Source organism: Athene noctua, unplaced genomic scaffold (assembly GCF_965140245.1).
Source record: "Athene noctua unplaced genomic scaffold, bAthNoc1.hap1.1 HAP1_HAP1_scaffold_36, whole genome shotgun sequence".
Classification (NCBI taxonomy): domain Eukaryota; kingdom Metazoa; phylum Chordata; class Aves; order Strigiformes; family Strigidae; genus Athene; species Athene noctua.
Genome location: NW_027437538.1, coordinates 1,322,825 through 1,343,491, shown reverse-complemented (window position 1 = coordinate 1,343,491; position 20,667 = coordinate 1,322,825). Strand labels below are relative to the sequence as shown.

The 20,667-nt window shown below is 55.6% G+C and overlaps 1 protein-coding gene across 1 annotated transcript; it reads right to left on the bottom strand.

Annotated features, from left to right (window-relative positions):
• Positions 1-5,251: 5,251 nt before the first annotated feature.
• Positions 5,252-6,229, bottom strand: LOC141974241 (olfactory receptor 14A16-like). The gene has a single exon (XM_074933575.1). The coding sequence runs from the start codon at positions 6,227-6,229 to the stop codon at positions 5,252-5,254; it is 978 nt and encodes a 325-aa protein (XP_074789676.1).
• Between the last annotated feature and the right edge of the window lie 14,438 nt (positions 6,230-20,667).

The following is a 20,667-nucleotide window of genomic DNA, read 5'->3' as shown; positions in this document are numbered from 1 at the left end:
GCAGACAACACCTTTGTTCTCATGCCCTTGACCTCACTTTCCAGTTTCCACTGAGTTTTGCTACAGACCATTGCCAAGCTGGGAAGATGCTCTTGCAGACCAGTTGCAGTGAGCTGGGCTTCCCTTCAGCGCTGCTGACCATGAGATCCCCACGGAAACTGCCCAGAACAGGCCAAAGGCTGCTCCTCTGAATTCTGGCGTCTGGTGTCTTCCAATCTGCTTCCTCCCTCCCCTCCTGAACTGGGGCCCTGCTATTTCAGGGTCATGGCAGCCAGTCTTCACAGCCCTGGCCAGCTCGGCCTTTCAGTGACCCCTCCCCTCTCCGGAGTGGGAAGGAAAAAACACAACAAAGAGCTCAGACATCAAGATCGGGACAGGGAGGGATGATTCACCCATTATGGCCATGAGCAAAAGACAGACAGGTTAGGGGAAGAAAAAACCCATCCATTTAATTCAAACACTAACAACAAAAGTTAAACCCCAGACTGGGACACTGAGAGGTTTTACCACATGTAAAAGCCCCTTCCCCCTCCCCTGCTTTCTTCCCAGGCTCAGCTTTGCTCCTGATTTCTCTCCCTCCTCCCTCGCAGCGGCGCAGGGGGGCAGGGGATGGGGTGTGTGATCAGTTCATCACCTGCTGCACAGGTTCTGGGGATCTCACAGCCCTTGTCAGAGCACAGACAGTGACAGTTTTGTGTTTGAAGACAGTGAGGACAGAGAGTCATCAGGAAATGCTGGGACAGCATGGGGTCAGAGTGAGGTGGGGCAGCAGGGGTGGGGTGAAAATCTGCAGAGAAACAGGCAGAGGCAGAGGAAAGTGTGGGACAGCCTGTGGTGGGGATGGGCCCTTGGCTGAGGCTGGCACCCCCCAACAGAACTGAAATCCTCGTCCTCTCGACTATGGCTGCTGTCGCTTCCCCTGAGGACCCTGAGAGGACACCAGTTCCTACAGGCACAGCACTTTGCTGCCTCCTCCCCACCCTCCACAGAGCCTAGGGGGATCCGACCGCTGTCCTGCCTCGGCATCACCCCCTGCCTCTCCCTGCCCCAGGAAGAGCCCTGAGCATCCCAGGAGGGAAAGGATCCCCGTTCCCAGGGGATGGGCTCAGGGCTGGACCCTCCTGGGGATGAAACCCATCAAGGCCTTTCAGGGCCCCTCAACATTGGATTGGCAGCCTGTGAGCAGAGCCTCTGCCTTCCTGCTTCCCCAGCCCCAGGGACAGGAACCTTGTCTCCTCATTCCCTGCCCGGCCTCTCCAGTGATGGCCCTCGCTGGGCATCACTGACACCCTCACAGCCTTGGAGCTTTGCTGCTGACTTGCCCTTCTCTAGAGGCCACTCCAACCCCTCTGCTGCACCTGCAGTTCAGGAACTGGGCACCAGAGGGCTCATGAACACGCAAATCCCCCTGACAAGCCAAGTCTCTGGCAGAACTTCATTCCTCCCTTCTGACGGGGTGAGTGTGAGAGGTTTCAGCCGTGCAGGCAAAGGGAAAAGCTTTCAGTCCTACATGGCAATAACAAACAATTTCTTCGTTGTCCACTACTCATTTTTCTGCTCACACACGAAGAGACATCAGCAAACTCCACTGGATATTGGTCCTGAGCATCTGCTGATAGAGGCTGAACATGGAGGGAAGCCAAGACCCTCCATGTCAGACACTCTGGGGGCAATCTTTGTCCCTGCCTCCAACCCCACATTTCTCTCATCAGCCCCCTGGCACTTCCAGCACCTCTGTTCACACCTGAGCTTTCTCCATGACAGTCTGAAGCTGCATCTTTCAGACCTTTCCCACCAACTCCCACCTGCTGTACTTGGTACTTGCACACAGCTGCACGCAGACACAGAAGGAGGTTTAATTGCCAGAAAGCTAAATCAGCAGAAGGCATGGTTCAATCAAAAATAAAATACACTCCTCTGATGCATATTAAGTCCATTTTACCACTTCTGAAGGCCACTTTCCACAGCGGAGATGGCCTTACATTAAAGGATATCAGATATTTTGTCAAGCAGAGACCCCAAGAACCCCCACAGCCCCCCCTGCCCCAGACTCTGTCCATAGTCACTCCCAGAGTCACAGCCTGAAGTCACGAGCTCCCTCGAGCTTCCCATCTGCATCCCATCCCTTCCCATTGCCATTGGCAAACCCACCTGTTAAACAGGACTGGACTCAGGACTGGCCCCTGGGGGTCACCACTGGTGCCCTGCTCCCACGGGCACTTTGTGCTCTTGGCCACGGCCTTCTGGATCCGGCCATTCACCCTGTTTCCAGCCCCCCTCCCTCATTAACACATAACAACTCCCTTATTCCAGGTAAGATCAATTGTTCGATATGTACTGAAAAGAACGGGAGAAGCAGGACCCAGGTACCACAGACTGACTCTGTCCCCTCACTATCAGCCCCTCTCTCCATGCCAGCACAAAAGTCCTGGCCAGGTGAAAGCAGAGCTTGCCCTGGATTGGTGCCTGTGGGCAGACGTTTCTCTTTTTCATGGATTCCTCCCTGCAGGCACAGAGATGCTCCCATGCTCTTCTCCAGTGACATCCCTGCTCCCCAGAGGTCCTGTCCCCAGGTGAGAGTGTCCGCGCTGGCCTGAGCAGCCTTTCCTGGCTTCCTGCCCATACTCCGTGCAGCCCCCAAGCTGGCAGAGCTGCTCTGCAGAGCAAGGGGACTGTGGTGCTCTCAGGACATGGGGGGACCCTGCACTGGCCACGCTGTTGGGTGTGGGCAGCAGAGCCAGGCAGACGGGCTTCACTGCTGCTGAGGCCATTTCCATCTTCCCTGGATGGCTCAAGGGCCGAGGACGGGAATGGGCAGGACCATGGGGTGTCTTGGATGGCACAAAGGGCAAGGGAGGGCTGCTCCCAATCCAGCCCGTGGGCTTTCCAAGAGGCTGTCCTGAACACCTCTCCAGTCATGTGTCTCTTTTCCTGCTGACTCCTCACAGCCTCTCCTGGCACTGCAAGGCCTTTGTTCGCCCATGGTGTGCTCAGGGTCACCTCTTCCTCCAGGACAATCCAACTTGGGTAGTCACCCAATTGATGAGGTGCCACTCACTGCCCACCAGACTCACACACTGTTCTGGAGATCCCCTGAGCTCTCCCGGCAGCTCCCGATTCCTCTCCAGGGTGGCTTCTGCCACCAGCCCCACTGCAGGTGGGACAGGGCCAGGCAGGTAAATCCAAGAGCAGTCGCTGCCTGCATGGACATGCGTAAGGAGAATGGGAGGTCTTGGTCCCTAACAGATCCACCTGGGACATGGTGGTGCTGGCCTAGAGACCAGCTCTGACACCACAGCGCCCATGGCCTGCTCCTGCCTGCAGCCATAGGGGTACCACTGTGGACACGATGAGACTGTTCAGAGCTACACAAGAACTTGGAAGTGACACAGATGCAAGGGCACAGCGGGACAGTGTGGAAGTGAGGAGAGCCCAGCCCTGAAAAGGCCACGTCCTGCTGCTGTCCTTGGCCGGGGCTCCAGGGCAGCAGCAGCCCCAGCTCACAGGCAGCCTTGAGGAACACTGGGGCTGCTCCTCCATGGGGCAGCTGGGCCCTCGGCTCCTGAATCCCTTCTGCCTGCTGGGGCTGGGCCCCCAGCTCCAAAGGAGACCTAAGAGATGGGAGTAGAGGCTAATGATTACTTTCTGACCTTCCCATTCTTCCAGACGGTCCGGGTCTCTCTGTGAAGGAGCTCTGCCTTCTGACATGTCCACCTCACCCCTCCATGTGGTTTTGTCAGAAAACATTGTGAGGGTGATTTCACGCCTGTCACCCAGGTAATTTAAGAAGATGTTGAACAGCGTCGGGCCCAGTATCATTTCCTGGAGGATCCAACACGTTACAGGCTTCAGGCTGAGTAGAAAGCACTGGTCAGCACCCTCTGAGTGCAGCCTGGTAGCCACTTTCCTACCCACCTCACAGAGCAGCCCTCCCCTCTGTATCGTGTCCATTTGCCCAGGAGAAGGCTGTAGGAAGCAGTGTTGAATGCTCTGCTGAAGTGCAGGTGAACAACATCCACTGCTCTCCTCATGTTGACAGAAGATGTTCCTCAGTGGAAGGTGATCGGGTTACATTGGCATGATTCGTCCTTGGTAAATCTGTGCTGGATTGTCTCAGTCACCTCCTGCATTTGATTTGTGATAGCTGAAAGGTTCCCCAGCTCAGTCTCCCAGACACCTTCACTGCCCCTTCTCCCCACGGCCACGCTGCACTGGAAGCTCCCCCAGCACCCGACCCCTGCCCAGACCCAGCCGTGTCCCATGCCGGGCTTTGCAGACACCCTTGTTCCAGGGTCTGCCGGGGTCTGGGCCAGCAGAGAGGCCGGGCAGGGCTGGCCATTCCCCCATCCAGGCCCTGAGAGCAGCCGGAGGATGGAGACGGTCTCACAGAAAGTCTCCCCATAGCCCTGGGGTGAGCAGCCAGTGCTGGAAATGGCCCATGAGGGAGGCGGGGGGGTGATGAAGGCCCTGGGCCACCTTCCTGGTCTGTCCGTGCCACCAAGGGCACAGAGCGGCCCCTTCCCTCCTGCACCTCCATGTCTTCGATCCCTTCCACAAGCCCTGGCTCTGCACCACAAATGTCCTGGTGTGAGTCCTCACCCTGCGAGGTCACACCGTGCCAGTTATATGCTCCTGGTTTTATATCCCCAGTAATTTCCAGCCCAGCCCAGCTCCCGCCAAGCTCTCCCACCTCCCCTGCTCACTCTCCAACTCTCTCCCCGGCACAGCCCAGTCTGAGTTAGTCCCAAGGCAGTGCCCACTGCAGGGTGCTCTGGGCACTCACCCCACAGCCGCAGCCCCTCTGAAGGGCACAGCAGCTCCTCGGGGGCAGGGAGGGGTCAGCCCCAGAGGTGGGAGGCACCCATGGCACAAGGAGAAGGAGGTCGGGGCAACTTGCATCTCCTGCTCTCCTCTCCAGCAGTTCCTGAGGGGTCTGCAGCCCCTCTGTGCCATCCCCTCTCTCCAGCCCAGCACAAGAGCCCTGAGCTGGTGCAGCCAGAAAGGCGTTCTCATTCCCTGTTTCTTCCTGCCCGGGTAAGGATGGGTGTAAGACTAAGAAGTCCTGAGTGCATTTATTTTGCTTAAGTTCAGAGTGGCTGGCTCCTGCTTTAAAAAGTGATGAGCAGTAACACAAGATGGGTGGATACTGATGTAGGAGGGGAAGAATAATGGAACTTCTTTGTAGGGCAGATGTTCACAAATGGAAAAAAGAATAAATAATATCTAAAGAAGGAAAACTGTGCTTGGCCTGTCATGACATGCACTGTGAGTCATTTGAATAGAAAGGTGGACAGTCTACAGCTGCTGAAACACGTCCAACCAGTTTCCTCAGGGCATCCTTGATCTCCCTGTTCCTCAAGCTGTAGATGAGGGGGTTCAAAGTTGGAGAAACCACTGAGTACAGAAATGACACCACCAGGTCCAGGGTTGGGGAGGAGAGGGAGGGGGGCTTCAGGTAGGCAAACATGACAGTGCTGATAAAGAGGGAGACCACGGCCAGGTGAGGGAGGCACGTGGAAAAGGCTTTGTGCCGTCCCTGCTCAGAGGGGATCCTCAGCACGGCCCTGAAGATCTGCACATAGGACACCACAATGAACACAAAACATACAAGGTCAAAACAGATACTAATAATGATTAGCCCAGCTTCCCTGAAGTAGTCTGATTCTGAGCAGGAGAGCTTGAGGATCTGGGGAACTTCACAAAAGGACTGGTTCACAGCATTGCCTTGGCACAATGGCACTGAAAATGTGTTGGCCGTGTGCAGGAGAGAATTGAGGAACCCAGTGCCCCAGGCAGCTGCTGCCATGTGGACACAAGCTCTGCTGCCCAGGAGGGTCCCGTAGTGCAGGGGTTTGCAGATGGCAACGTAGCGGTCGTAGGACATGACTGTGAGAAGGAAATACTCTGCTGCAGCACAGAAATAAAAGAAGAAGAGCTGTGCAGCACATCCTGCGTAGGAGATGTGCCTGTTGTGCCAGAGGGAGTTGGCCATGGCTTTGGGGAGAGTGGTGGAGATGGAGCCCAGGTCGAGGAGGGAGAGGTTGAGGAGGAAGAAGTACATGGGGGTGTGCAGGCGGTGGTCACAGGCGATGGCGGTGATGATGAGGCCGTTGCCCAGGAGGGCAGCCAGGGAGATGCCCAGGAAGAGCCAGAAGTGCAGGAGCTGCAGCTCCCGTCTGTCTGCGAATGCCAGGAGGAGGAACTCGGTGATGGAGCTGCCGTTGGACATTTGGTCCCTCTGGACATCAGGTCTGTCAGATAAGGAAATAATAGTGACAATAAAGGGGAGAGTTTTCGGAGTAAAATCAATGTCATTTCCCAACAACCCTGCCTCTACTGCATCCATGCTCCCATTTTTCCTTTTAAGGGATAATTTCCTTCAGTTCCATGCCCGGTTGATGCTGAATTAATGTACCATGAGGAGCAGGGCCTCTGCCCAGACGGTGCCCACAACTTCCCATGCTCTGCAGTAGAGCGTTCGTGTAAGGCTCAGGAGCAGGAACCAAAGTTGCTGTTGGACTTTGTCAAATGTAAGCATTTGTAATGCAAAAGAGCCTGTCTGCATCTGCACTCCCGCTGCTAAGGAGAAAGAACGGCAGAAGGCTGTTAGAGACCTCAGGGTATTTGATGTTCCACCATTTCACCCAGGGAGTGTTCCTGGATGTCAGAACCCCTCAGCGTTTCTGCTGCACCCAGGGAGAACAGAGCGAGTCCTGCAAGGCAAGAGGATGGCCTGTGGCTTAGTGCAGAGTGAGGGCAGCTGCTCTGTCCCTCCGACTTGATCTGAGCTGCCCTGCTCAAGCATGAGAACTCCATTTCCATTTCTCCCCCCAAATTCCACAAAAGCTGGGACCTCAAATTAGAGAACTGGGAAAATACCTTGGTTTTTGACTAATCCCTGCTTTAACACTCCCCTTATCATGTACCCTTGGAACTGTCCTGGGGGTGATGTGGGGCTGGGAGCAGCCCTGCCCCAGGCAGCACCCTCTCCACAGCAGCAGGACCCTGCCCTGCCGGGGTCTCTCCTGCCCCCCACAGCTGCTCCCCCCGGCGCCGTGGGCAGCTCCCCGGGCAGGCTGAGTGCTGACCCTGGCCGGCGGCAGAGTCCCTGCCCCAGCACACAGCCCCGGGGGTGCAGGGACCCTGCTCGGAAGGACAGCCCTGGGCACCCCCGGCTGCACCCGCGCCTGCACCCCCTGCAGCCGTCCCCGGGAGAAGGCAGAGCCATGGCCTGTCCCTCTGGCAGCGCAGCAGGGAAGCCCTGCCCGGGAGCACGGCCTCCTCCTCCAGACACCAGGGAGATTCCTGGGGCTGTGCCGGCCTCACCACATCCCTCCGCCACCTGCAGCTGCCCTGCCCCGCACCCACAGACTGACGGTGTCACGGGCTGGGAAGATTTCTCCTGCAGTGAGCTCTCAGCACCCTGCCAGTGCCGTCTGCCTCTGCCCTCTCTGTGCCCGGCTCCTCTGCCCTCGGTGCCTGCAGGCAGTGCCCTCAGCCCTGCTGCGCTTTGCAGAGGAGCTGCTCCTGGGCAGAGCTGGCTCTCTGCAGCGCTGACCACTTGCCCTCAGCTCCCTCCAGCCCAGCAGCCCGGCCCAGCATCACAGCAGAATGCAAGCCCAAGGCATTTTAATGACTCCTTGAGGAGGGTTGGTCTGAGTCCACGGACCTCAGACAGTGATTGGATGATGAAGGTGCCAGTCAGGAAGTCAAAGCCAGAGGCCAACTGCAAAGTTTCTTGGAGTGTTAATGGCTCCCAGTGAGGACCGTTCCTGACAAACCTCCTGCGGGGCTGGTTACAGCAGAAAACTCCCGGCAGAGATGACAGGGAAACAAAGGCCCTGTCAGTGTGGAACAGATTCTGAGCAAACCTGGGTGTGTTACATGGAGCAAAGGGCCACGCCCTGACCCCCAGCCCCTGGGAAGTCAGATGCTGTTCCTCAGGGCTCTTCCTGGGGCAGGGTGATGTGGGGATGGGCAATGCCAAGGGCAGGACTATGGTCCAACCCCTGCCAGGCTCTCGGCTGGGGAAGGGGAGGCCATGAGACCCAGTGCTGGAAGGGGAAGGGGCTTCCTCATGGCCACCAGTGGCAGAGACACCAGCCAGAGCCAAGGGCAGAGAGAGCTCAGCTCTGCTGGGGGATGCTCAGACTTTGCTCACCCCTCTGTCGTCTCCACCACAGGCTGTCCCACCGTGTCCCACACCTGCACCTCTTTCTCTGCCGGCTGGAGACGTCCACCCAGCTACCACACCCTGCTCTCCCCTGAGCATCTCCCTTCCTTTCCTGAGATCTCTGCGTCCTCCCTGCCTGCTCCTTGACACACAAAGCCTGGGGCTGCTCCAGTCTCCCTCGGAGTGACCTGTTCCACCACAGCACTGCCCTTCCAGGGACATTGCTCTGTGCCCAGCCTGGGCCTCCCCTGCTGTAGTTTTCGGCAGTAGTGTTTCTCATGCTCTTTCTTACTTCAATGAAAATCTCCATCATCTCTGTAATCCCCCCTCAGTCACTCTCAGGCTACTCCTATTGTGCCTGGAGCCTCCACACCACTGGACCAAAGCACTCCAGGTCCCTCAGCCTCCCCACACAGTCCATGGGCACTGGTTACCAAACCCCACCTTGGCAGAGCTTCACTCAACACTATTCAGGTCGCCCTTACTTCTCCAAAATGTGTAGATTCTACTGGGTCTGGCTGAGCTGGAATTGGTTTCCCCTACAGCAGCCCTCACGGTGCTGTGGTTTATGCTGGGAGCTGCAGGGTGTTGGCAGCACCCTGGTGTTGTGGCTGCTGCTGAGCAGGGCTTACACAGCACCAAGGCTCCTTCCGACATTTCCCCCTGGGACAGGGTGGGCAAGATCTTGGGAGGGGACACAGCCAGGACAGCTGACCCGAACCGACCAAAGGGACATTCCAGACCATGTGACGTCTGCTCAGGGTAAAGCTGGGAGAAAGGAGGAAGGGGGTGGGGTCACCCTTGGTCCTCCGAGACAACCACTCCGCGTATGGGAACCCTGCTTCCTGAGAAGGCCCCACATCACCTGTCCATGGGAAGTAGAGAATACATGTGTTTGCTTTTGCTTCCGCACGCGGACCTTTTTTCGATTTGCTTATATTAAAAATGATTTTGTTTTACCCACATTAGTTTATCTTATTACCTTTCCCCTCTTTGAACTCTCGAGAAAACATGTGGAAAATGTGTGTGTGTGGGGGGAGATGTGATAGAGTGACTTGGTGGATACCTGGCGTTTAGCCAAAGTCAAACCATCACAGTCTATTTGGGCGCCCAACGTGGGGGAGACACAACCTGTAACACACCCATCTGTGTGGGCCACAGCAGTGCTGAGTCACTAACACAAGTGACAACAAATGCAATGCACTGCCTGCAGCCTGGGAACTCAGGGTAAGTCTTGGGCAAGACCCATAGGTTCTACTGGGAAGGCCCCGGTTCCTGTGGGGGCACCACGGGTCATGTTACCAGTTCCAGCAGATTCCTGGGGATGACCCACAGCTGAAGAGGCCATTGGGAACCTGAGAACCTTGGCCCAGCTATTAGCAGGCACAGGAGCATCCGTGAGCACTCCTGGGTCATCTGGGGTAAACTCAGGCTGAAGAACTCCAGGAGAAGTGTCTCCAAGTGGCCGTGACAGAGCCCATCACCTTGACCCACTCTGAGAAAATGTCACCTTCCAGGAAGGGAAATTCCAGGCAGTCATGTGACCAGGCCCATCAGTCAATCTGCAATGTAAGGGAAAGGAATATTTCTGATGCTGTGGATGCAGACGGCAACAAGCATTGGACTGTGCCTCAGAATATTCCTGGGAATCTCATCAAGCTGGTCCCTGCGCTGAGGCAAACACTGTGAGCAGAGTGAAGGGCAGGGAGCGCTGGCCGAACCCCCAGCAGGATGTAGATCTCTGGGTAGGAGCTGTCTGCCTTGTGCCGTGACCAGTGCAGGTGACACTGGAGTCAAAGCCCCAGCCCAGCCCCCACAGAGGGGAGGCCACGGCCACAACTGCAGATCGGTTTGGGGCAGCTCTGCAGTGACAGCTGGAAACACCAAGTGCATCTTGGTAGCAGCAGATCCTTTCAGTGCACGGACAGAAGCCCCCTGGCCAGAGCAAGGTGGCGGCCACCACTGCACATCTCCTGCTGGACGCTGCTCTGTCTTGCTGGGGTCTGCTCCACAGCGCCGAGTCTGATCCCAGCACCCACTTTGTGGCAGTAATTCTGCATGAGCACTGCAAAGCCTGAAGGCGACACGTCCCCCCCGGCTCTGCCCAGGCGTGGGGCAGGGAGAGGGAAAGGCCAGCGAAGGGCTGGGTGTGGCTGTTGAACGTGGGGTCCAGCAGCCATGAGGGCTCAAGGGAGTGGATGGGGAGAGACGGGCAAAGGCGCCACAAATTGTGATGCTGATTGTGACTCCATGACAGCCACAGGGTCCTGATTGGCCAGCAGCTGGCCCCAGCAATCTGGGGACAAGACATGGGTTCTGAATGCGGAGGAACCTCTGTTATTCACAGAATCACAGAATCACTGAGGTTGGAAAAGCCCCTTGGGATCGTTGAGTCCAACCATCAGCCCGACTCTGCAAATTTCTCCCCTAACCCACACCCCCCTATATTTCATCTAAACCTCCCTTAAACCCCCCCAGGGATGGGGACTCCCCCCCTCCGCGGGCAGATTATTCCACTCTCTGACCACTCTTTCTGCAAAATATTTTCTCCTCCTGCCCTGCCTGACCGTCCCCTGTGGCAGTTTCCAGCCGTTCCCTCTTGTCCTGTCCCTGATCCCCTGGGAGCAGAGCCCAGCCCCAGCCTCTCTGCAATGTCCTGTCAGGAGCTGCAGAGAGGGATGAGGGCTCCCCTCAGCCTCCTCCTCCTCACACTGAACACTCCCAGCTCCTTCCCTGGCTCCTCACAGGATTGATTCTCCAGCCCTTCCCCAGCCTCGTTGCCCTCCTCTGCCCTCGCTCCAGCCCCTCCAGATCTCTCTGGGATTGAGGTGCCCAAACCTGGACACAACCCTCCAGGTGTGGCCTCCCCAGTGCAGAGCACAGGGGGACTGTCACCTCCCTGCTCCTGCTGGTCACACTAGTGCTGACACAAGCCAGGATGCCATTGGCTTTCTTGGCCCCCCGGGCACACTGCTGGCCCCTGTTCAGCTGCTTGTCAGTGAGAACCCCCAGAGCCTTCTCTTAGGCTGCAAACCAAACCAGGGCGTTATCATGCCCTTGACTCAGCGCTGGGGAGGCCACCTCTAGACTGGTGTGACTGGGGGAGAGGCTCCCTGTCCTGGAGGAATGGAGAGGAAAGGCAGAAGCTCCAAAGCAGATGTGCCAGGGTGGGCTTTGGGGCCTTTGTGGAGAGGCTGAAGGACCGGGGCTGCTTGAGCCTGGTGAGGTGGAGGCTCAGGGCACTACAGCAGTCGCCTGCACCTGCTGGGAGGAGAGTTTCTGAGATAACGGAGCTTTTCTTGGTAGTGGGAAGAGAAGGAAACCTCAACAAAGTGCAGACTGGGAGGTTCAGATGAGAGTTGAGGGAAAAGAAACCTCAAACAATAGGTGGTATTGTGGTGTAAGAGGTCGCCCAGAGGGAGTGTGGATCAGCCTGTGGCTCTGTGTTTCAAGGAACAGGCAGTGAGTGTGGAGAGACATCAGTGAAGGGGTGGGAATGCCGGGAGGAGAGCGAGGGAGGAAAGGGAGATGGATGTCACCAGCCTGGAGGGAAAAAGGCGCCTGAAGGGCCCAGCAGAAGCAAACCTGCAGCAGAGATGGCTGAGGGCTCTGCCAGGGCTGAAAGGCCACACGAGACAGAGCTCTTGGCCCCCTTGGTCATGGCAGTTGCCCTGCCATGGGGGGCTACCGGGATAAACCTGATGTTGAGGCTCTGGACTGTGTTTTCCTCCTCGCCCCTTCCTGGAGAGGCCAGGAGGGGTTGTGCAGTTTCCTACACTTGGCATTGCTCCCCCTCACAGCCCCTGCCCCCAGGAAGAGCCCTGAGCCACACACGAGGGGCAGCATCTCCTTCCCAAGGCCTGAGGGTCAGGGCTTGGCCTTTGTGCTCCATCACCAACCCAAGGGTTTCACAGCAGGACAGCCCTGCACGGGGCCTTTGCCTGCCTGCAATCACAGCCTCCAATTCTCTGCTCTAACGAGTCCCTGCAGAGGCTTTGTCAGTCCTGGCCCTCCGTGGGGCCAATCAGGGCTTCAGGGCACGGGGAGCTTTGCTGCTGACTTGGACTTGTTGAGTCCTTTGCTCAGTCTCCTCTCAGGGCCTGAGCATCATGGACATGGGGCCAAATACACCACGGGGCTCATTAAAATGCACAAAGCCCTAACGAGCTCGTTCTCTTCCTTTAGATTTCTTCAAGTCTTCAGGACTTGTGCACCTAATTGGAGTCATTTCCTGGTGTAGTTAAGGAGGAAGATTTCAAAGTGCCCCTAATACAAATCAATCTGTATTTTAAAGAGCACATTATTTAATTTACACTTTAGAGAAGAGGCGATAGCAGCACTCTCTGACTGACATCGATGCAGAGCATCTCCTCGGGAGATCTCCTGGACAGTCCCTTGGGGTCCAACACAGTCCGGACAACCTTTGTCCTCACCCCCAGTCCCAGCATTTCTCTCCTCAGCCGCCTGGGACTCGCAGCATCTCTCCTTACATCAGATTTCTCCTCTGATCTCTGCAGCGGGAGGTTACAGCTCCTTTGCACAATCTCCCCCCTGCTGTCCTTGGAGAACCGCCTGCACACGGGCGCAGAAGGATTTCTGCTGTTTGCAGGCAAGGAAAAGTCAAACATCATCAAGGTTCATACAAAATAAAATACATTTCTCTCCTATAAGTTAAGTATAATCTCCAATGAGGTTGCCTTTCTACAAGGGGTAATTTTATGAGAAATATTTTCCGTTGGTAGAAAGAAAAAATTAGATATAAACATACCGGACGAGTTGGCCAAGGAGACAATTAGTCTGCTGAAAGAGAGGCAAGGTTTTAACCACCTGAAGTTCAAAGCAGCAGCTCGCGAGCTGAGAGGAATCGGAACTAACCGAAAGGATGAGAAAGAATACAAAAGAATAGTGGGGAAAGCCCTTTTTTTTTGTTTGGTTTTTTTTCTTTAGTCAGTTCGCTTTGGAAAAATGTGTCTTTGGGAATGGTTCGTTCTATTGGGAGAGGTGAAAAAAATGAAAACTGAATTTGACACAGCGTTGCCCAGAAGTGGCAATGAAGTTACAGGGGAAGAGCCAATTATTATTTTTTTTTTTTAATATTCCCTTTTAAACATCACGGGGTTGGGGGAGGTCTCTGGTGGGTGAGGACAAGCCAACGTCGCACCCACATTTGAAAGAGCCCAGAATTGCCCCCCCAGCACCCACTGGGTGCACGAGGTGAGGAGTGGCCCTTCCAATGAGCCCTCTCGGGTGACATTCCCGGGCACCCAGAAGAACAGACAGTGCCCAAACAGCCCCCCCAAGGGGACATCATGGCTCCCCAACCTGATTGCCTTCATGGGGAAATGGCCGCATTGGTAGGTGGGAGGAGAACGGTGGGTGTCACCTGACTCCAAGTCAACAAGACCACTGGACACGGTCTCCCTCAATATTCTCGTACCTAAATTAGGCCGTTACAGCCGGGCTGGGGTGGCAACGAGATGGGTAAAACACCCGTTGGAAGCTGAGAGAGCTGTGGTGGAGGGAACACCTGGAGGTCACTGGGACATACTGGGGCGTTGTGGCAGCACAGGGGACCCTTCTGGGTGCACCCATGACCCAGAGGGGGCAGCTGTGGCCGTGCTTGTCACTGACACTAGAGACGACAGTTCCTGAGCCCTGGGGGCGCCGTTCAGATGAACCCTGCCAGGCAACGGGACCGTCCTGTGAGGAACCTCATGAGACAGAAGAAGGACAAAGGTGACGTCTTGCACCTGGGACAGACGGACACCCTGCTGTGGCGGGAGAAGGGCGCTGCCTGGCTGGGGAGCAGCTCTGGGGACAAGGCCTTGGCCGTGCCGGGGGACGGTAAGAAAACATGATCCAGTAATGGGCCACGTGATCCAGTGCGGACTTTGTTGGTGTTTATTGACCATTGTTAGCCATTGTTGGCCTTTGTTGGCCATTACTCGTCTTTGTTGGCTTTTGTTGACCTTTGGTGGCCATCATTGGTCATTGTTGGCCTTTGTTGGCATTTGCTATCTTTTGTTGGCCGTTGTTGGCCATTGTTGGCCATCATTGGTCTTTTTTGTCCTTTGTTGGCAACTGTTGGCTTTTCTTGGCCATCCTTGGACATTGCTGGCATTTGTTAGATTTTTTTGGCTTTTTTTGGCTTTTGCTGTCCTTTGTTGGCCATTGTTGGCCAACCATGGACATTGCTGGCCTTTGTTGGACTTTGTTGACCATTGTTGGCCATTGTTGGCCATTGCTTGCATTTCTTGGCCATTGTTGGCCATCATTGGCATTTGTTGGAAATTGTTGGCCTTTTTTGAACATTGTTGGCCATTGCTTGCCTTTGTTGGCCATCATTGGTCGTTATTGGCAATCGTTGGCATTTATTGGCTGTCATTGGGTTTTTTTGGCCATCTTTGGCCTTGGTTGGCCCTTGTTGGCCATCGTTGGCCATCATTGGCCTTTGTTGGCTTTTGTTGACCATCATTGGCCTGTGTTTGCCATCGTTGGCCTTTGTTGCTGACCCCAACTGACCTAAGGGATATTCCAGACTACGTGACATCTGCTCAGTATAAAGCTGGGAGAAAGGAGGAATGGGGTGGGGTCACCCTTGGTCCTCTGAGGCAACCCCTCCGCGTGTTGTAGCCCTGCTCCCTGAGAAGGCCCCACAGCGCCTCTCCGTGGCAAGTAGAGAATAAATCTGTTTTCTGTGGGGTTTGTGTTGTTTTTTTTTCTTCCACGTGTGGACTTTTGCTTTGCTTTGTTTCAAACTCCTTTTGTTTTACCCCCAAGGGTTGGTTTATCTTATTTTCTTTCCCGTTTTTGCCCTGTTGAGAAAAACAAGGGGGAAAGGGGGGCTTGTGGGACAAGTGATAAAGCAATTTGTTGGCTACCTGCGTTTAGCCATGGGGTCACAAGCAGGGATGCGCTGCCCCTTTAAGAGCCCCACGGGTCCAAAGTCTGATGGAGAGTCGGGATTGACAGTGGAAGATGGTGGCCTGGAGTGTCAAGGTGGACGTTGTCGTGGTTTAATAAATTAGCAGCGACTACAGACAGGAGACACAGGATTTTTGGGGGTGATGTGGGTTTCCGGAAGCCTGCACGTTCCAAATTCCAATCAGGTATCGTTCCCTCGGTCTCTGCTCCGTCCTTCCACAATGTTTGCTGAGGTCATTTAGTCCATAACTTCGGGTTCCATCTGTCCGGAATCTGAGGAATGAGGCGGAGTCGGCTCACTCGGTGCGAGCAGGAGGCTTTGGCTGTGGCCCGGGGATGCTGCAAGGCACTGTGGGCAATACCAGGGGTATCTGACACTGCTGTTCATTGGCTGTTCTCACCTAAAACCAGCTCCCATCGAGGCACACATCGGCCCTCTCCATCCTTCTGGCTCCCCCACCAAGGGCACCCAGGGCCTTGGGCAAAAGTAAGCCCACGCACGGGTTTAACTTTACCCCATGGAGGAGTAACCCTGACGGTCTTCCCCAACATAATCCCAGGGAGCACTACGGGGGCTTTGTCGTGCCGAGTTTGTGGGAGTGGGATATAATCCACCTGCCAGGCCTCCCCATATTTATATTTTAACCATCATCCTCTGTACCAAAGGGGCTTTAACCGATTGGTTGCTTGATCGTAGCACATTCATGGTGTCCACCCCTCAGTCACGAGCCCGTCTCGATGTTCCATCTCAGCCCTGCTGGCCTGAGGAGTCAAGGGCCCAGCGAGCCAGAAATTCACCTTTATGCTGCCAGTCCAGATCCACTCGATCCAGTTTAACAACTTTATTGACGCTCTGGACGAGGGGATCGAGTGCCCCCTCAGTCAGTTTGCAGATGACACCCAGTTGGGTGGGGGTGTTGATCGCTCGAGGGTGGGGAGGCTGCAGAGAGACCTGGCCAGGCTGGAGCCATGGGCTGAGCCCAACTGGGGGAGTTTCACTAAGTGGTGATGCCGCCCCTTGATTCTTGGGTTCAGTTTTTAGCCCCTCACCCCAAAAGCCATTGAATGACTCGAGCGTGGCCAGAGAAGGGCAACGGAGCTGGGGCAGGGTCTGGAGCACAGGTCTGCTGGGCAGCGGCTGGGGGAACTGGGGGGTTCAGTCTGGAGAAGAGGAGGCTGAGGGGAGACCTCCTGGCCCTCTACAGCTACCTGAAAGGAGGGTGCAGAGACCTGTGTTTGAGCCTCTTTAACCTGGTAGTAAGCGACAGGACAAGAGGAAATGGCCTCAAGTTGCGCCAGGGAAGGGTTAGACACGATATTAGTGAGGATTTCTTTGCAGAAGGGGCTGTTGGGCGTTGGAATGGGCTGCCCAGGGTAGGGGGGGAGTCCCCATCCCTGGAGGGGTTGAAGAGTCACGTTGACATAACTCTTAGGTATACGGTGCAGCGGGGAACTGTCAGCGTGAGGTTAATGGTCTTCTAGACCATCTTCAATGTCTTTCCCAACCTCGATGATTCCGTGATTCTCAGTAGTTCCTTTGCCCACATCCATCAGCTGTTGCTCTCTGACATGCCCTGGGGGAGCTGAAGTACCCACAGGGTGCTTGGAAGGGTGACCCAGGACCTATGGGAGCCCTTCTGGAGCATTCCCTGGCCACCAGGAAAAGGATCTCCAGACACCTCAGTGGAGACAACTCCTTTGTCTCCATCGGCTAAGAAGGGAAGCCCAGACAACTTGATTTGACACGGACATCGGCCCGGAGGTGTCTGATGTTGGGGAGAACAGTCTCCTCCCTTTCTTCACCTAAAAAGCACTCCCTCTTCATTCACCCCGAAGGGACTAAAAAGGGAGTGTTCCTGGATGATGCAGAGACCCCTTTGAGCAGACACCATCACACAGATGTGCTGAGACAAGTGCAAATCTGGCCACCCCAACCCAGGGGGTTTCGCTGCAGGTGCTCACCCAGCTTCCCCGTAGCAGGGGAGAGAGCTGCCGCCTCAGTGGGGACTCTCTTGGGGCAAGGGGTGAGGAGTGGCAAGGGTGCTGCTGGGTGGGGAGGGCTTTAGTGTGCTGGGACCTCTGCAAGGCATGGAAATATCTGTCTCTGTGCTGCAGGCCTGAGTATCTTAGAAATGCTTAGAAATTATCAATAAATAATGAAATAAAGATGAGAAAAGACGTAAAGCAAATATTTTTTTAAAACAATTTTTAAGCTCGCTATGAAATTTTCTGCATTAATTTTCTTTTAGTTTAGCTTTGCTTTGTTTTGATGTACAAGTCTTTGAGGTATTTCGTGAACATATTTTTTGATTTAATTATGATTTTGAAAGACACAAATATTTCAGGACCAGACTGGGATGTAGCTACAGCCCTTCCCTGTGACTTTAGGGCAGGAGATGCGGGGCTCTGAGGGAAGCCAGCGGGAGCTGGTGCAGAGGAGCTGTAACCTCCAGCTGCAGCGGGGCTGGAGAAGTCTGATGTCAGGAGAAGCTCCCGGTGCCTTGAGGCTGAGGTGTGTCCGGGGGGGCCTCAGCTGCAGAGGCAGCAACCACAGGCAGAGGGGAAAAGTCCTTGGCCCTGCTGGGGGCTCTCCGCCATGCCAGAGCCTCCAACCGCCTTTCCCACAGGCTGTGCTCAGTGTCCCACACCCGCAGCTCTTTCCCTGCAGGCTCTCAGCATCGTCCTTGCTTCCCCACCTCGCGCTCACCTCAGCGTGTCCCTGCCCTTCCTGATACGGGAGAGGAACGAATCGAGGAGACTGTTGCAGCTGGAAGGGACCTACAGTGCTCATCGACTCGCCCACCTGACCAGGTGAGGGCTGACCAAGTTAAAGCTGTTGTTAAGGGCATTGTCCAAATGCCCCTCAAACACTGACCGGCCTGGGACACCGACCCCCTCTCTAGGAAGCCTCTGCCAGGTTTTCACCTCCATCTCGGTTAAACAAATCCATCCTCATGTCCAGTCTAAACCTCCCCTGCCACAGCTTTGAGCCGTTCCTACACCTCCTGTCACTGATCCCGGGGAGAAGAGAGCAGCACCTCCCACTCCATGTCCCCTCCTCAGGAAGCTGCAGAGAGCGATGGGGTCACCCCTCAGCCTCCTCTTCTCAAGACCAGACAAACCCCGACACCTCAGCTCGGCCCCAGGTGACATTCCCTCCAGCCCTGTCACCAGCTCTGTCACCCTCCTCTGGGCGCATTCCAGGACCTTCCCATCCTTCTCCAGTTGGGGGCCCAGCACCGCACACAGGACTCAGGGTGAGGCCGCACCAGCACTGAATATCTCTCCATCCTCCCTGGCTCTTCCTTGAAACACAAAGCTATGGGCTGGCCCAGAATCCCTCTCGGTGTCTGGGTGCTGCACAACACTGCCCTTGGGGCGACAATTCTGTAACTTCATGCCCGTTCTGAACCTCTCCAGCTTCCCTTGGGTCACTTATGTCTTTCTCATGCTGTTTCCCACCACACAGAAATGCTCCATCACCTCTGAACACCCTTCAACCACTCTCAGGCTCATCCTTTACTGCCCGGAACCTCCCTGCCACTGGCCCCAAGATGCCCACGTCCCTCCGCCTCTGCACACAGGCCATGTGTTGAGACCCCGAACCCCATCTTTGCAGACCTCCCCTCAGCACTCTCCACCTCCTCCCAACGCCTACAAACAGGAGCTGCACAGCGGGACACACCTGTGTGTGTGGAGCCACACCAGTGCTGAGTTGAAGGAGAAGCTAACTCGGGGTTTGTGGGTGCCACCTCCTTCCTGATGCAGCCTCCCAGGCAGCTGGCCTTGTTCCTGGGGAGCGTGCCCCCCCGGCTCGTGTGCCGTCCCTCCCAGTGCCCAGGCCCTTCCCTCAGGGTCCGTGCTCACCTGGGCAAGGCCTCGCGGGCCCTGATGCACGGGGTTATTCTTCCTCCCAGTGCGGGACTGGCCGCGTCTCCTTGGAAACACCCAGAGGGTTTTTATTGGTCAAACCCCTGAGTTTCTCAAGGTCCCCCGGGACTAGAAGCGCCACTTGGTCCGCTGTTAATGTCTGGGTGCCGATGGCTCACCCTGCCTGAGGTGTGTCTCACACAGTAACAACAGGAGGACTCTCAGCATGCTGCAGGAGATAAAAGGAGGTGCTAGTTCAGTTTCTGGCCCAGAGAACAATGACTGTGACAAGCACCCCTAAAGCACCAGAGGAGGGTTCAAAGGAAGCAAACCAAGAGCAGTATAGGAAGGGCAACAAAGAGCTGATGTGCTGGGCCGGGTTAGTGGCCGATATGTATATGTATATAGAATTTCAGACAATACGTATCTCTCCAGGAGTTGGCCTGAGACCCTCCGTTTACCCCGGAGCTGGCCCACATTGTCCCGCCCTCTCCTGGCTCAGACACTATAGGAAGCATAAGGAAGGGGGAAATAAGGTGGATAACCCGGGAGAAATAACCAACCACTGTCCAAGCCTGCAGGGATGAGGGGAGGAAAGCTAAAGCCCAAAGGGAATGGAATCTGACCATGGATGTCAAAGCCAACTGAAGGGCTTCCTGAAATAAATGCGTGACAAAGGGAAAACGATGGAAAACGTGGGCCCGTGGCTCAGTGGGACTGGGGACCTTCTTACACACACGTGGGACAGGCTGAGGTACCGAATGGCTCCTTTGCCTCGGGCTTTACCAGCAGGATGGGCCTTCAGGAATCCCAGGGCCCCGAGAACAGGGGGAAAGTTGGAGCAAGGAAGATGCCCCTTGATGGAAGAGTATCAGGTCAGGGAACAGGGACCTGATGGTGAAGCAGGCAGAGTGGCCATGGACTGGTGATGCAGAAGTCCTTGGGCCGTGACGGGATGCAGCAATGAGTGCTGAGGGAGCTGGCAGATGGCATTTCAAGGCCACCCTCAATGATCTCTGATTACGCATTGTGACTGGGAGAAGAGCCTGGAGAGTGGAAGAAATCCAATGTCACTCCTGTCCTCAAGAAGGGCCACAAGTAGGCACCAGGGAACAAAAGGCCGGTCAGCCTCACCTTGATCGCTCAGAAGGTGACGGAGCAGCTAATCCTGGAAACCATTTCCAGGCATTTGGAGGAGAAGAGAATAATCAGGAGATGTCAGCACGACGACAGGTGATCCAAGGTGATGAACTTCTCCGACGCAGTGTCTGGCCTGGCAGCTGGAGGCAGAGCAGTGGATCTTGTCTGCCTGGACTGCGGGAAGGCTTTCAACACTCCCTGCCACAGGAACCTCACCGAGAAGCTGTCGATGTGTGGGCAGGATGAGCAGGCTGGGTGCTGGGTGGAAAAGGGGCGGAGGGCAGGACCCAGAGGGTGGTGAGCAGCAGGGCCAAGCCGAGCTGGAGCCAGCTAGTGTTGTTTAAATGTTGGTCATTTCCCACCATCGCCTCAGTTCATAATTAAATCTCTGTTTTAACTGACAGTAAATGGAGTCACTTTCCCCCAAGTCAAGTCTTGCCTGCAATGGGAACTGGGAACTGATCTCCCTGTCCTTGTCCCCACCCAGCAGCTTTCTCACCCCCATTCTTCCTATTTTCTCCCCCATCCCGCTGGGGTGGGAGAGGCCGTGAGCGAGCAGC

What these genes read in the sequence shown, in the direction of transcription:
- LOC141974241 (XM_074933575.1), bottom strand. Translation starts at nt 6,229, where the DNA reads ATGTCCAACGGCAGCTCCATCACCGAGTTCCTCCTCCTGGCATTCGCA.